Consider the following 16,112-nt stretch of genomic DNA (forward strand, 5'->3'; position numbering starts at 1 on the left):
TGTGAAGACGTTTCTCCCTGCATTAAAGAGACGGCCTGTGGCCCCTCACAGAGTGACACTGAACTTAATGGTCTTTGGAGCCACACATCCCTTTCTGTTAACTCAAACTGACTGTGCTTGGAGGGCTCAGATTGTGCGGGAGTGTTTGTGTAAGAGCCCCAATATTTGATTTAACCTTCAGCTGTGAACATGGCTCAGTACGAATAGCTGAAAAAGAAAACAAGGCCAGATCCTTACAAGATGTTGAGCTAGTAAAGCATCACAGCCCCACCTGTCCTCTTGTCTGAGAAGCATATCACAGTTGCAGTCCACTGTGATCATTTGTTACTACTGCAGTTGAGACATCCCCTGTAATGAATCTGACTCTGAGCCTGTTTGACCGTTTAGTGAAAATACAGGATTGTACATACAACGCCCTGTTGACCTAATAGAACTTAAACCCTGAGTATCGGTGGATATCAGACGTTACACGTTTTATTATGTGTTTCTTAGGCTGCTGCAAATTAAAGATGAGAGCAGTTTTTCCACCCACCACAGTGGATTGTTATGTGATGAGTAATATGTACGGTAATGTTAGAAGGTCTGAAGGTGGTGTGGTTGGAGAAAATGTGTTCACCTTTTGGACCTATGGAAAAATATATTTTTTAGTTTTAGCTTTATATGATTCACACTAATTAATCACATTAATTAGTGTGATTAACAGCCTCAATTATCTGACGTATAATCACATGGAGAGCTGCTTTTATTTTAAATAACTTAATAACTTATCACAACCTGACGAGATGTTTGAAAAGAGAGAGGAAATACAACACGCACAGACCCCTGTAGTTTGAAGCTAAAATCAGTTACTGGTCATGTCCATGTGACCAGTGCTGCTGCCGGCTGTTAGGGAGTATCATGTTTTTGTTTATCTTTGTCTTTGGAAATATGACTTTTTACAGCTCCAGGTAAGGTCAAAGTCTCCATGTCAGTGGGTCATGACCATGCAGCATAACGTCATCAATTATTTAGCTCCCTTTTGTCGAAGCCTTTAAGCCCGTAAGCCCTGAAACAGTTCACTCTTATTAAAGATTCATGGCACATGGCAAGACACATTCTTAATCACCCCTTTGTGTCCTTTGGTTTCACTGTTCATGCTTTGCATAGGACAGAAATGCAATTTAAGAATCTCTCTGTAATCCATTATTATAATGAGACTCCCACTTTGCACCTTTAAACTAGTGTTTCATATCAATCTGCATGTGTCGCTGAGGTGTAATGGAAATTTCCAACATATCTGATCAGTTGACTGCGGCAGTTTTATTATGCAGGGCCCGAGGATAAAACTACTTTAAAAAACTGGACTGTTTGCACATGATGACCCTCATCTATCTTTCTCTGATTTCCCTGTCACCTCAGCGTCCTCAGCTGCTGGAAGAACCCTGTGAGGTGAAATGCACACATGCTGTACATATAGCACAGTCCGCTGTGTATATAGTATTTATGTACACTGTGCATACACACTAATTCTTCTGCCTGCCCTCATAAGTGCACGTGTGCATACAACACAGGTGCTCATTCTTCACACCAGCAACCTCCTAGCTTTTTCTTTATCTCCCAGCGACCGGATGTCCTTGCCTGTGGTGGGTGGCTTGACCCTGCCAGCAACAACGATCCATCACTCCACAGCAAGGTGGAAGTTACAGGGACATATAAGGGAACAAGCGCCTTAGTCACTTTTATCCCTGGGCTCTTTCTGTCTTACCATTTGAGTTTGTAATGGTCTGCGTGTTCCCTGGACCATGCACTGCCACGGGTTTCCCTGCATAGATTGATGGACGCTGACGATGGGTTCCCTCAGTTTAAGTGACTAATGTGTTTTCTCTGGGGGTCACTTTAGCACATACCACAAACACGTACACAAACACATCCAAAACGGAGCTCTGCTTATGTAAAGTGTAATGAGTGGGCATGGTGAAAATCAGCGAGCGCAGCCATTTGAGGAGCGCTCTGCCGTTCTGGAGAGTGGTTGGCTACACCTACACACTCTCCAACACGCTTCCTGCTCATTTGTCAGCTGTGTCCTACAACTGCAGCATGACTCGGTCTGGCGGTCTTATCCTCTGTTCTGCTGCAGCTGATTCTGATTCAGGCCCTTTTTATAGATATAACATATAGATAGAATGATACGTGGTTCAGCATTGTCCTCTGTCTGATCGCTTCCTAATGCTCTTATGCTGAAACATGTGGAGGTCTAACAATATATATATGTGTATATATATATATATATATGTGTGTGTGTGTGTGTGTGTGTGTGTGTTTTTTTTATTTACTGCCAAACAGGTGTTGTGTTTGCATAAGGCCCGTTAGCTTAATTTACCGTCTCCTTTAGAGCCCTAATAGCTGCTGGTTAATTAGAAGAGTCCGGTATATGTCATCACAAAAAGAAATATCATGTCATGGTCCATGCAAGAAGAGGTGTTGAAAGGAGGGGGTAGAGAACATCTCACGAGCCCCCTGCCGCTGCAGCTTCACAGCCCACTCCACTGTCTAAATCTGGCGGTGTTGCTATCTAACCTGCATTTGGCTTTTTTAGCTTGATAGTCACACTTCTCCTGCTGCATCTCTCTCTCTCTCTCTCTCTCTCTGGGTATCTGCAGCATTTGGACAGTAATTGAGCCGCAGTCAAAGAGCCCATGAGTTCCGGGTCACGTACTCTGCCATCTGTACTCAGATTCAGAACGGTGGATGATCCACGCTGCCTATAGCTGTAGAAATGAGACGCAGATAGTTGTTTACCACTTTACATGATTAGATTTCTTAAAAGACAGGCTAAAGTTTATAACATTTATCAAATATCACAACATCAAGGTCTATATAACCTATTCATAAATTCCACTGACATGCTAATGGATATATGTGGTAATGTGACAGAACCTGAAACTAAATGCTAAATTAAACATGCAAGGGTTCCAACATCTGGTGTTTTTTTTGTTCTACACACAATGTGCATGCCTGCGTGTACAATACCAAAAATGTGTAGCATTTTTGTCAGTGTGTAATATTTGCTGTCCTGAGAGGAATGGATTGGTTGTGAATTGCTTGACAATTACTATTCATAAAAAGTGACCTCATGGTGGTGCTAGAGGAAAGGTCAGTGCATCAGTCTGAAGTACATGAATGACCAAAAGAACTGTGACATACAAGAGCTTGATAGCAGATTAAATAAATAAATGATATGATCAATTCTGAAAGTAGTGAATAAAAATAACGAGCGTGGTTTAGGTGTGAATAAGGCCCATGATTCAAGTTAGAACACAACTTCTACTTAGAGTCTAATCTAATGTACATAGGACAGAAGTTTGCATAGGACAGAAATTCAATTTAAGCATCTCAGTGCACCTCAGTGTCCTGCTGTAATCCATTATTATAATGAGACTCCCATTTCGCACCTTTAAACTAGTGTTTCATATCAATCTGCATGTGTCGCTGAGGTGTAATGGAAATTTCCAACATATCTAATCAGTTGACTGCAGCTGTTTTATTATGCAGGGCCCGAGGATAAAACCACTTTAAAAAACTGGACTGTTTGCACATGATGACCCTCATCTGTCTTTCTCTGATTCCGCTGTCACCTCAGTGTCCTCAGCTGCTGGAAGAACCCTGTTACTTTTCATAAAAATTGACCTCATGGTGGTGCTAGATGAAAGGTCAGTACATTAGACTGAAGTACATGAATGACCAAAAGTGGAACCAAAAAGAACTGTGATATACAAGAGCTTGATGACAGATAAAAAAAAAAAAAAATCGTATGATCAATTCTGAAACTAGTGAATAAAAATAACGATCGTGGTTTAGGTGTGAGTAAGGCCCATGATTCGAGTTAGAAGACAACTTCTACTTAGAGTCTAATCTAAAGTACAGTTCAGAAAGGAAGAGTGTGAAACAGTAAAGCGGGTGGCACATTTGTTTGCAACAGCCGCTACTAACAGTTCACTGTGGGACATATCATAGAGAGAAGGCATCAACATCAGCTACCAAAGTGTCTTTAAATATTAGTATCATTATATTCCCATTATGTTTTTTATCACATCCTGACAGCTTATAGCTGTTGCCATGCCATTAAACAGACATGGGCTGATTATTGTTATGTGTATTTTATGGTTGATTTATGTGCTTTCTGTCTTTCACTTTCATGGCAGCTCACTTTGACTTTTGTTCTACTTCACATACAGTAGTGGAAGACGCAGCTTTTCAGGTACACAAATAACATACTTAACAACCATGCTGTTTGGTGGCAAAGTATAACCACACAGTTATTTTTTCAGGGTTATTGTGTACCCACGTATTTTTAGCGTCAGCTCACTTTTACACTTTTACCACTGTTCCTTAAATTATACCAGTCTGACAAAATGGATTTAGATACATTTATCTTACAGCCATTTGTGGACACGGCCATTGCTCAGGGGCCTTTTTAACACGTATTTTGACATGTCACTGCAGAATATGTATTTACAAACAATACAGTCAATGATGGCTGAATTCTGTTTAATTGATTGACTTTTGGTGCACACTGGTTCGCTTTCACACAACAGGCAACAGCCTTCATTATTGTTACAGTAAAGACACTTTTTTGGTGAAAAAATCACTATAGCTCCACATGCCAATACGATCCAGTTTTTCTACATGCCTTTAAATAAATAAAATATCTGTTCAACTATCAGGCTCTCGAAGGCCACAACAAACTTGAAATGTCTCGTCAAGCCCTTGGGTCTTCTTAAGCCACCATCCATATTGTAATAGATTTCTAAGATTTTACACTCCGAAAATATAAATACACCTGTATGGCTAACAGCATTATGTTCTCAAATGAGAGAGAGAGAGAGAAAAATCAATTTATCTGCCTAGTGTCTAAATGTTAAGGTATCCTCAGAATAGTACACAAGTTACAGTACAGTTGTTTCAAATAGCCACATGCTGGATGATTAAATGTTGCCTGGCAACAAGACTATTAAAGAAAACTGGCCACATGTCAAAAGCTCCTGGATGTGTACGTTGTCAGTATGCTTTCACATGTAATTAAATCTGTTCAACATTGAAAGTCAACTACCATCTTTCTATGTTTTGTCATGTGGCACCAGAGGACAGGAAACCTATAGGAGATTAAAATGACACCAAGGCAGAGAAGAAGCAGGCAGTATTATAGGTAATCTGTGAAATACACGGGAAGAGAAATCATCCTTGATATTTAACGAACAGCTAATGAGTAAATGAGCAGCACATGTGCAGGCAGGTGCTGAGTCACCCAGGTACGTTCAGGTGAGGTCAGAACACACAGACGGGAAACTCGCTGAGAGTGGACAGGTGTATTTCAGCCTCCTCTGAAAATGAGTAAGAGCGTTCGGATATGCGCTCGTGTTGCCATGGCAATATTAAACACCTACAGTATTGTCCTTTCGAAGCTGATAGTTCATATCAAGGCTGCATATTGATTGTGTCTGCAAGGCATGGCTGGTGCAGTTCACTTCGCTGAACATCTTCAAAACATCACAGACAGGTTTTTACATAACTTACTGAGCAACACTCTAAGACGACAGCATGTTCACCAGTGAACAAGGTGTTACGTCTGTTCACGCAATTTGCAGCTTATCATAAGTACAATATGCAAAACCCCAAGAATGTTTTCCGTTAAAACAAAGAAACAAAGAAACAAAAAAAAGATAAATTAAGAAGAGGGACTGGGGGAAGACAGTTGGTGATTAATGCTCTTTCACACACTGCCCACCTGCTGCTGATGGGAAATTAGATTACATGTCAGACAAACAAAAACACATCACAAAAATGAACTTGGATGCTAAGCTGAATGGCTGAAGTCAAATAAGAATTCAAGTTCTAGTCCAAGCTCATAATGGAAATAATACGGTTAATACATACGTATTATGAAACAATTAATCATTTATTAAGCAGCCAGAAAAGGACATTTGATATCAGGGACTTGGAAATATACAAAGCAATTTTTACATTACATTTTATAAATATATGAACATAAAATCCTTGAATGGAAAAAAAGTGTGAACATCACTCAGGCACGTATGGCTTCTGTTATAACCCCAGGAGTACAGTTTTCACAGTGAGATATTATTTATAGCTGGACTGAGTTTAATATGCAAATTTAACCCTAAGTCAAATCTTTAACCAAATCATGAGCACTGACCAGGAGTGCATAAAGACCCCCTAGTTCAGTTTCTTCTGAAAATCGAGAATTACACAAAGTTTGTGGGCTGACTGCAAAAAGCTTCTAGTCAGGCTGCTATGTCTGACAAAGATCTGTGTGTGTGTGTGGGGAGGTGTTAGCATCGCTTTCCACCACAGTGTCCTTGTGTTACTACTAATGAGTTCTCAGAAGTCTGAAATGCTCATACTTTGTGTTCTTAAGTGATGGTAACAGTATTCTGCTCGTTTTAAACCTGTCTGCTACCAGACAGTTCTGCTCACATTTTCCGATGGTTAATTTTATTCATTGGCAGGTTTTCTAATAGGAGTACTCATCTCTGAGCAATGGTAGATTGTAAATGTGTCTTGGTAAGGGACATTAAAAGAGATATTATGTCATCTGTAATAGAAACAGGTGGGAATGCAAAGCCCTTCAACACTGTTAGCCCTCCTATGAATGCCAAAGCATTTCCAGCCTTTTGTTTTTGTTAGGGTTGTGATGGTCTGTTGCAAGGTTGTGTGTTTGTGTGTGTGTGTGCATGTTTCTATACTATGCATCATTAAAAAACATCAAGACCCAGTACGCATTCCTTCCAACACCTATAGTTGTGCAGAATAGAACAGACTGCACATACTATGGCATATGTTTCCCAGAGTTATTTTCTGTTGCACTAGTTGCTATTTCACAATAGGTTTATAAAGGGATTACCACTCTGCTGTGAACATCCACCGGTAGACAGACGCATTTGGCTGGGTGAGAGGAATCGCGTATGTGTGTATGTCCATATGTGTCATGTGAAACCCACAGGCGGGTCAGGATGGACGGCTTCCTCTCATGATAAGCGTCATGCATCAGAGACTCATGCAGATGATGTGACGAACTGAGTTATTGTGATGCACTGAGTCGTAGCCTTCTGCTACGGTGAGTGACCTTGTCAAGCATTTACTCAAAGACATGAGAGCTGCAGCTGAATATGCCTCGCTATGCGTTGAGTGTTCAGTGTCACTTTGATATTTTATTCACGTGTTTTCTATTACAGAGCGGTGTACGCCTATTTGTTCCATTTCCTCCCAATATGAAATGGCCCATTTAAGTGCAGGGCAATTTGCCGTTGAAGGCCTCAGAGAGTCCACAATTGTTTTTGTTTTTCATGCATTTTAACATGTCTCTCATGAGGTCCTATGAATACAAAAGATTCTTTATTTTCTTTGTTGTTACAATGCATGAGCTACAAAGATACACAGAGAAAGAGAGAGAGAGAGAGATGCAACCAGCAGATATAAAATTGCATCATAGCTATTTGGGATTTTCCGTGTAACGACATATCATTTTTAAACTTCACAGCTCACAGACACAGTGAACCATTGAGACAAAACTGTTTCAACTGAATACAGACTCTGTATTTAAGGATTATCTTGGTGCTCTAGCTTCAATTCCACTAATTCCAGTCATTTAGGGTGTTTGATTGCTGCTGTTTAGGGGGAATTGAGTTTAATTATTTTGTCTCTCACTCTGTCTTTTTGTCTCCCCCCCTCCATCTCTCTCATCCCTTATTGGCTCTGCCCCAATTCTTTTCTGGATCTCTTCCTCTTCATTGTCTTTCCCCAGGTGTCTGGCCCAGTGATTCAGATCGGAGACGGAAGGAGAAGAAGAAAGGCGAGCCATGGCACTGATCCTGGGCCAGGACGTTGGCTGGCTCCTACCTTTCCTATTCCTGCTGCTTCTGATCACAGTGTCACCCACTCAAAGCCAAGGATGTCCTCAGCGCTGTGAGTGCATTGCCAAGCTCAAGACTGTGTCTTGCTATGGTAAACGTCTCTCTGCACTCCCAGATGGAATCCCACTGGACACGAAAATCCTTGACCTAAGTGGTAATAAACTCCGCTGGGTAGAGCACGGCGACCTGCTTCCATATCCACGCCTTGAAAATCTGGACCTGAGTGAGAACATGATCAGTGTCCTGGAACCGAATGCGTTTTCTAGTCTCCAGAACCTGCAGTCACTTTCACTCAGGGGTAACCAATTGAAGCTGGTCCCTATGGGGGCCTTCTCACGTCTCTCTAATCTAACTTCATTGGACCTTAGTGGAAATAAGATTGTAATTCTTTTGGACTTTACGTTTCAAGACTTGAAAAGTCTTAAGAACTTGGAAGTTGGAGACAATGATCTGGTTTATATCTCCAACAAGGCCTTTCTGGGTCTAGTGGGACTGAAGGACCTGACAATTGAGAGGTGCAACCTGACTTCAGTGTCCAGCCAGTCTTTGTCTTACCTGCATAATCTAGTCAATCTACGGCTCCGCTACCTCAGCATCTCTGCCTTAGAGGACCAAAACTTCCGAAAGTTGGGAAACCTGAGGGGCCTCGAGATCGATCACTGGCCCTTTTTGGAGTACATCTCCCCTCACAGCCTGCAGGGTCTGAACTTGTCTTGGCTGTCTATTACACACACCAACATCACCTCTGTGCCCACCTCTGCCCTGCGCAGTCTGGCTCACCTCACCAGCCTCAACCTCTCCTACAACCCTATCTCTGTGTTGGAGTCCTGGGCCCTGCGGGACCTAGTCAGGCTGAAGGAGCTTCATCTAGTCAACACTAACCTGATGGCAGTCCAGCCATATGCACTAGGTGGTCTAAGGCAAATCCGCCTTCTTAACCTTTCCACGAATAGCTTGGTGAGCCTGGAAGAGGGAGCCTTTCAGTCTGTCAACACTCTGGAGACTCTGCGTTTGGATGGAAACCCTCTGGCCTGTGACTGCCGCTTGCTCTGGATACTCCAGCGCCGGAAGACCCTCAATTTTGATGGTGCCTCCCCGGTGTGTATGACACCTGTTGAGGTGCAAGGGCGGGCACTCAACGCTTTCTCCGACTCCGCTCTCTTTGACCACTTCACTTGCCAGAAGCCCAAAATTCGCAACAGGAAGCTGCAGCAGATATCTGCCCGCGAAGGACAGGTAGTCTCATTCATCTGCAGGGCAGAGGGAGAGCCAACACCAGTGATATTCTGGATTTCTCCTCAACGCCGCCGCATTACCACAAAGAGCAGTGGCCGCCTGACTGTGTTACCAGAAGGCACACTAGAAATACGGTATGCTCAGGTAACAGACAGTGGAACTTACATCTGCATTGCCAGTAATGCTGGTGGAAATGACACGTATTTTGCCACACTCACAGTAAGTGGGCTGCCCCTAGATGCCGCCCTCATGGCCAACCGTACCTACTATGCTGGGGATCTCAATGACACAAACCTGAACGATACCAAAGTCTTCTTGAAGTTCACTCTGGACCTCAAGACCATCCTTATATCTACAGCTATGGGCTGTATTATGTTTCTGGGAGTCGTCCTCTTCTGTTTCATTCTGCTGTTTGTTTGGAGTCGAGGCAGAGGACAGCACAAAAACAATTTCTCAGTAGAATATTCTTTCAGAAAAGTGGATGGACCGGCAGCCAGTGGGGGACAGGGCGGAGCACGCAAGTTCAACATGAAAATGATTTGATTCGTGAGAACTTCTTTCCTTTTTAGTAATTTATACCACAGTACAGTTTTCACAAACAAAGCAGCAACAATCAAATACCGAAAAGGACATTAAGATGCTGAAGATATAAAATTCCACTGAGTTGACTTGATTTGAAAGGTAAAAGTCATAATTTATAGGAGATTTTGAGACAAGATTTTGTTATTGAAAATTACTGGATGTATAAAACAACAAAAAAAGGTGATCTGTGATATATTTCTGCTGCTCCTTGTTGTGTTCACACTGTTGTGCAGATGAAATTTAGATTATTGTTAATAATTGTGTCTCAAAATCTTGAGTAGACTGTTAAAAGACCAAGCAACAGAAACACTCCTGTCAGTCTTTAACCTCTACAGAGCTCTTGCCAACTCCATCCATCGTCCCTACAAGGAACTCTGTCCCCTTCATCTTTAGAGGACTTCACCTCTCTCCTCTGTCTAAGGGGATTCTTTCTTTGAACTGATGAATACATAATAACAGGGTGGTGCTCAGTAAATGCCAAGGACTTGCCAATATGTATATGAATAGTTCCAGCTATATACTGCATATTTAGATTCATTTACAGTCAGGAGTTTAGAGTGCTATTGTGAAGTGAATATATACTGGATGGTAGGAGGGGGGATTACTCCTGTATATACTCTGCAACACTGCCAATTTAACGGTAAAACACCATGTAATATCACTGTCAGTTCAATGGCGTCGTAGAGAGAAGTTACTTCTCACTCGATACACCTAAAAGCTGGTTAAAGCAAACATTGAATTGGACAGATTAAGCTACAATGGGACCTAGTGCACAGTTGTGTGGTGACAAATCATTACATGCAGTTGCACATTAACTATCTTTCCATCTTTGTCAGTGATCCAGAATCTTACAAGTTGACTCGTTGAAAAAAAAAAGTATGTAAAATGAATGCGTGTACAGAGTTGACTTCTTACTTTGACTAACTTGTAGTATTTGTAAATTGAACATTCATCCCAGATGTTGTATAGGTAGGATACAAACTGTATAGATGTATTATATATTTTGTAATCACTGATCTTGAAATCTTTGTGGTTGTTTATAGTACCGTTGAGTAATTAATCAGGTTTAATTGGTTGACTCTCTTTTTGAATTCTGTGATACCATGTGCAGTTATAAACTGAACTTTTACAGACTCACTCTATCACTGTCATCATGTACTATACATACAGCACTACCCACTTGCTCCTTCTGCTCACACAACGAAATGTGAAGGACATTTACTGTACTTCAGGTTGCAGTTAACTTGCCTATTTTTGGCTGTATGACCATGGAGAGGCCAGTCCAACCAGCGGGTGAAGGAATAAAGTGGGGTTCTCATCAGGACCTCAGCATGCTCGAGTAGGGAAAATGCTAATGTGACGAAGGTCATAATAAAACTGAGCCAGAAATAAAATGAGCTTAAGATACATTAGTGTGCATATAAACAGCAGAGAGTATATATGAGAGTCTTCAGTTGAAGTGAAACTGAAAGGCATTTAAATGTTCAGCATTAACATGGAAACATTTCAATTGTAGTATTTATTTCACCTCATACAGTTTTAACCTCAACACGTGTCTCTTGATCTGTGTGTACAGGCCTGGGAACCTGCTTCTGTTTAGCGTCAACTACTACAACTGCATTTCCAACACTGTTCTTCTGATGCCTCCTGTTGGGTGAACATGGTACTGAATTTTTCACTATTTCTAGTACAAGACCGTTTTTTGAAAACACCAACCTGTAGTCGTAATAGTAAGTACGTACCCTGCTCAACAGATTTTACAAACAAGAACACTGATAATGGACTGTGAATGTGTTCCTGGGCTGATTTAACATCCTTCCGGTTAGTATTTTGCATATGCACGCAGTTCAGTTTCACTTGTAATTTCCTCACATACTGTAAATATAGGAACTATTGTGACTGGAAATCGTGCTAGACTGTTTTGTATTGTATTGTTTTATATAAAAAAGCACACTGTTTATAAAGCATGTAATATCATCTGCTACAATGATGTCTTGTCCCTCATCAAATTTTTATAGCAGTTATCTGGTCTCTCAGTCTTTATGGTGGCCGTCTGAGAAGTATATTGATCATTGAGTCTACAATAGACCTGTGACCCCCACACTGTGAAATTTGTGCTGTTTTTAATTTGATCTGTGTCCCTAGGGGTTTGTTATTTTTTTAGATTAAAAAAAAAAAACCAGAAGGACGGGGTGTGCTGTCTATGCTACGCATAAAGATACACCACTTGGGAGGAAATATCCTTTCACCTTAGATAATGATATAAGCATGATATGCTGTGTGAGGGGGTTATTATTGTTAATTTTCTATACATTCATCAAATGCTACAAAAATAAATAAAACTTTGTGAGGAGGTAAAAGCAGCTTTGCATTCACACCTCAATGTGTTGTTTGTTATCTGAGCCCCATTACTGTTTACTAGGTAACTGGCCAAGACAAGGAAAAATACTGGTCACCTGACAGATGATCAGCAGATGATCCCACCCCATTAAAAACTGTTATGGTTATAGTTACGTAGATGTTTGACCTTTACTGCTCCTGTTTGTTTGTATCTTAATGACTGTTTTCACATTCATCTGTTGAAAGGGGAAGTTTTCTTTGCGCTCACCTTAAATTTGAGTTAAACACAAGAGAAGACTTTATGAGACAAATACTACTTTGGAAGCCAAAGGTATTCTAGTATGTCAGCAACTCTACTCGTCCTGTTACCTAGTTTTTTGCATTCACACCTCTCACCTATTGTTAGCCTAATAGCATAATTGTCTAAGTCACTTTTTGACTTAAATGGTAAATGGTCTTGCTTTTATATAGCACTTTTCTACCTATTGGTACTCAAAGCGCTTTTACAGTCACACACACATCTACCCATTCGCTCACAAAAGCACACACACATTCACACACCAGTGTCACGCTCGGGGACCAACGGGGGGTTCGGTGTCTTGCTCAAGGACACTTCGGCATGTGGAACAGCATTCCTGTGCATGGAATGAAAATGTTCACGCTTAACTGTACTTTTAGTTGATTCTTTAATCAAGTCTTTCTTGATTTGCATCACATACAAGTGTTTCTGTTAGTTAACCTAGCCCACTGACTAAAACGGGGTGGTCAAAATAATGAAATGACAATTCAATATTTCACAGTTGAATTGACAGCTCTCTGTTACTTTAAACTAAACGCTAAACACTTTAACCTTCTTGGTTCGATCCACATGAACCGCTAACCCTCCGACTCATGGACGACCCACTCTACCTACTGAGTCTGTTTCAGTATTGATAATAACTATAGTGGGCTTGCTAAAAATTGTGTTATGTGTTGTTATAACTGAGACCTGACACCCCTGATGATGTACAGAGATTTGGTTTTGCCGGTTCATTGGGTACACTAGTGAAAATGAATTCATCCTTAGAGTCCTGCTCTAAGTCTTATCTTCATGAAGGTTACGGTGTTTAGCGCTTAGTTTAAAGTAACAGAGAGCTGTCAGGTCATCTGTGAAATATTGAATTGTATTGTGAAGTATCAACACACGTTTCTATTATTTTGACAACCCAGTTTTAGTCAGTGGGCTAGCCTAACTAACAGAAACACTTTTGTGTGATGCAAATCAAGAAAGACCTGATAAATAATCAACTAAAAATCTCCAGGAAGATGTAGAGTTTGATAGAATTAAAGAAAAACATCTTTTCATTCCACGTACTGGAATGCTGAACCGACCGAGATGACTTTGATTTTGGATCACACTGACAAAAAGGTAAAAATCTTATTGACTCATCACAGAGTCATAAACATATTTACGATACCAGTGGTGGTAAAACTATGCTCACTCACACTGCTCTACAGAGGTGTGGAAAGATGTGATATCGCTGTATGAGTCATTCTTTACCATATTCTTGACAGTGGGGAGTGCAAGAGTGGTAAATAGTATGTGAGCATGTTTGACCTCCTTACTGAGGGAGGTCGGCTGTGTCTGTTGGGGTCTGGGGGTATTTTTCTTGTTAAAATCCACCAAGGCTCCTCAGAAATCCGTGCAAAGTGAGCCTGACTCATCATCACCTTTCCCTTCTGATGAACCGTTTCTGTGCTGGTGGGAGTGGTTTCTTCCAAGATGACAAAACCGAAGTTGACAAGTTCACGTCGACAGCTTCACAAGCTTCCACTGATTCACAAACATGATGTGAATAATTTGTGTTCACAGTGACTTAATGAGTACTTTGGAAGATTTTGAACCAACGTGTGAGTGAGAAATCATCTGACAGAATGATGTTCATCTTTCCAGGAGCTGTTTTTCATCTGTGTTAAGGGGCACAAGTCTGTTGTCGAGGCTCGCTGCAGTGCAACACCTTTGTAAATAGTATGACTGTGCTTCCCCCAGTGTTTAGCTCCCTTCTGTGCCCAAAACTTAAAGACTGCCCCTTAAGACATCAAAATGACATTACATAATCAAAGAAATTGCTTCCTATTTTTAGTAGTTCATCCCTGAGACTCAAAATGTCTCTTAAGGTAATGTTGTAAATTTGTTGTGCATTGGTGGAATTCATTAGGGCAATCATAACATTTCATTTAGTTTTTTTTTTAACAAAAGTATTATGACTAATTTAGTATAGTCTGATTTGTAACTTTCAAGTAACACACCTGAATCACCCTTAATGTTTGGTAAGTGTTGAGTGTGGTCATTTGTGAAGAGGTGGGGGTCTCTGAGGAGGAATTAGTGTATTTTACCAAGATGTCAGATATGCCTAGTGAAATATGTGTCATCAGCCAGTTGTTAGACACCAGCATCAAACTGTGAAATGACATCACTGACTAGAGTGCCCTGCGCTGCATTTGATCCGTTTTATCATTTAAACGTATCATACACGCAGCAGTGGTAAAAAGCAGTAAACCGTACAAGGTGCTGAGACCCTCCCCTCTCAAGTACCACGTTCATTTGGTTAAGAGAGGAAATTATGTCAGAATGCACTTCAACAGAGATAGTCAACTTCTGCTTCGCTAAAGCTATTTCCAGGAACACTATGGGAACTTTGCTTGAAATGATGTAATGCAGCATTTAGGTGCATATGTGTGCATGTGCACTCTTATCACGCACTTTGTGTTACCATTAAATGTAGCGGTTTAAATGGGGTAGAAGCAGTTAGCAGCTGTTGAAAAAAACAACTAACCTGCAAAGAACTGCATGCACTTGTTTTCATGTGATTGTAGATCAGTTGGTGAGATGGAAACCCTAATGTGCCAAAGCTGCTTTCAGGAAAAAAATAGACATTTGTTTGGGTTCATTCGCTCATTCTCTGGTGCCAAAGAAACATTTTACAGTTATCTCAGCTGAAACCTGATGACACTGGGAGCTCCAAGTTTACATCATTCTCATTTTAACTTTAGCACAGCGGGCCCAAAATGACTCGAACGTCATGTCATTCATCACTCAGATGTGCAACCTAGAATCATAATTCAAAGGATTACTTTTGTTTTTCGACCTTCGTGAGTCATAATGTTCTACACCAGAAGTTTCAGTAGTGCCTGGGGATTTGCATTTGCTTTTTGTTGACGGTACAGTTGAAAAGAAAAAAAAAAGAGAGTGAAAGAGATGTTGTTAAAAGTGTTATGTCCATGTGTGGACTTATTACAACCAACTATCAAGACTAAAATTCTTTTCTTGCTTCAAAAACATAAAATGCAGAACCGTCAAAGCCCATGAAACTATATGTGGCTGATAAAAAACATGTCTGCTCTTGGAGACAGGGCTACACAAGAATAACAGCATGTAAGTCATTCAATGTCAATGCTTGTCTAATTGCCAAATTAATAAAATACTGTTTGTGAAAAAGCAGATATTTCAATATTTCAATAAACACTGTACTGTATGCTGAGGGCCTGCTGTATGAGATAATCTACTTTTGTGGTACATTTTGCGGGTATACTCACTGAGAAGTATCCAGTATAGCCATAAAAAGAAAATAAAGTTCACCAGAGAGACTGGTTTGATGGAGGAACATCTGGATGTCACAGACCCCCTGAGGTGTCCCAGTAGATTTTTTTCCTGGCCTACTTTTGTGCTCCATTACCCCTAACTTGGTGTGTTGGTCCAGTCCTATTTTCATTTGCTAATATGGAGACTACACAGAGGAGAGATAAACTATTTAAATTATTTGTTTGTTGTTTATTATCCTCTTCAAAAGGACCAGTAGCCACATTAGTCTTCAGAGCCACTAACTGCGGGCACGGCTGCAGCTGCAGCAGCTCACCTGGCTGAAACTGTGGTTGTGGTTACTGCTTGGACTTCTGCTGTATTTGTGTTGATATGTATTGTGTTAAGTCTGCACCGACTGTGTAGGCCTCCCTTGTGCCTCTAAAACAGTTTTGACTCATCAGAGAACGGGAATGGGCCTTGGA

The 16,112-nt window shown here is 40.9% G+C and overlaps 1 protein-coding gene across 1 annotated transcript in view; it reads left to right on the forward strand.

Moving 5' to 3' along the window:
- Positions 1-12,105, forward strand: part of lingo3a (leucine rich repeat and Ig domain containing 3a) — a 34,394-nt gene extending 22,289 nt beyond the window's left edge. Inside the window, exon 2 of the mRNA XM_047588384.1 lies at positions 7,802-12,105. Coding sequence (XP_047444340.1) covers positions 7,857-9,689 — 1,833 coding nt within the window. The 5' untranslated portion in view covers positions 7,802-7,856 and the 3' untranslated portion in view covers positions 9,690-12,105. The remainder of the gene's footprint in view (positions 1-7,801) is intronic.
- Positions 12,106-16,112: the final 4,007 nt, after the last annotated feature.

This window comes from Mugil cephalus, chromosome 6 (assembly GCF_022458985.1).
Source record: "Mugil cephalus isolate CIBA_MC_2020 chromosome 6, CIBA_Mcephalus_1.1, whole genome shotgun sequence".
Taxonomy (NCBI): domain Eukaryota; kingdom Metazoa; phylum Chordata; class Actinopteri; order Mugiliformes; family Mugilidae; genus Mugil; species Mugil cephalus.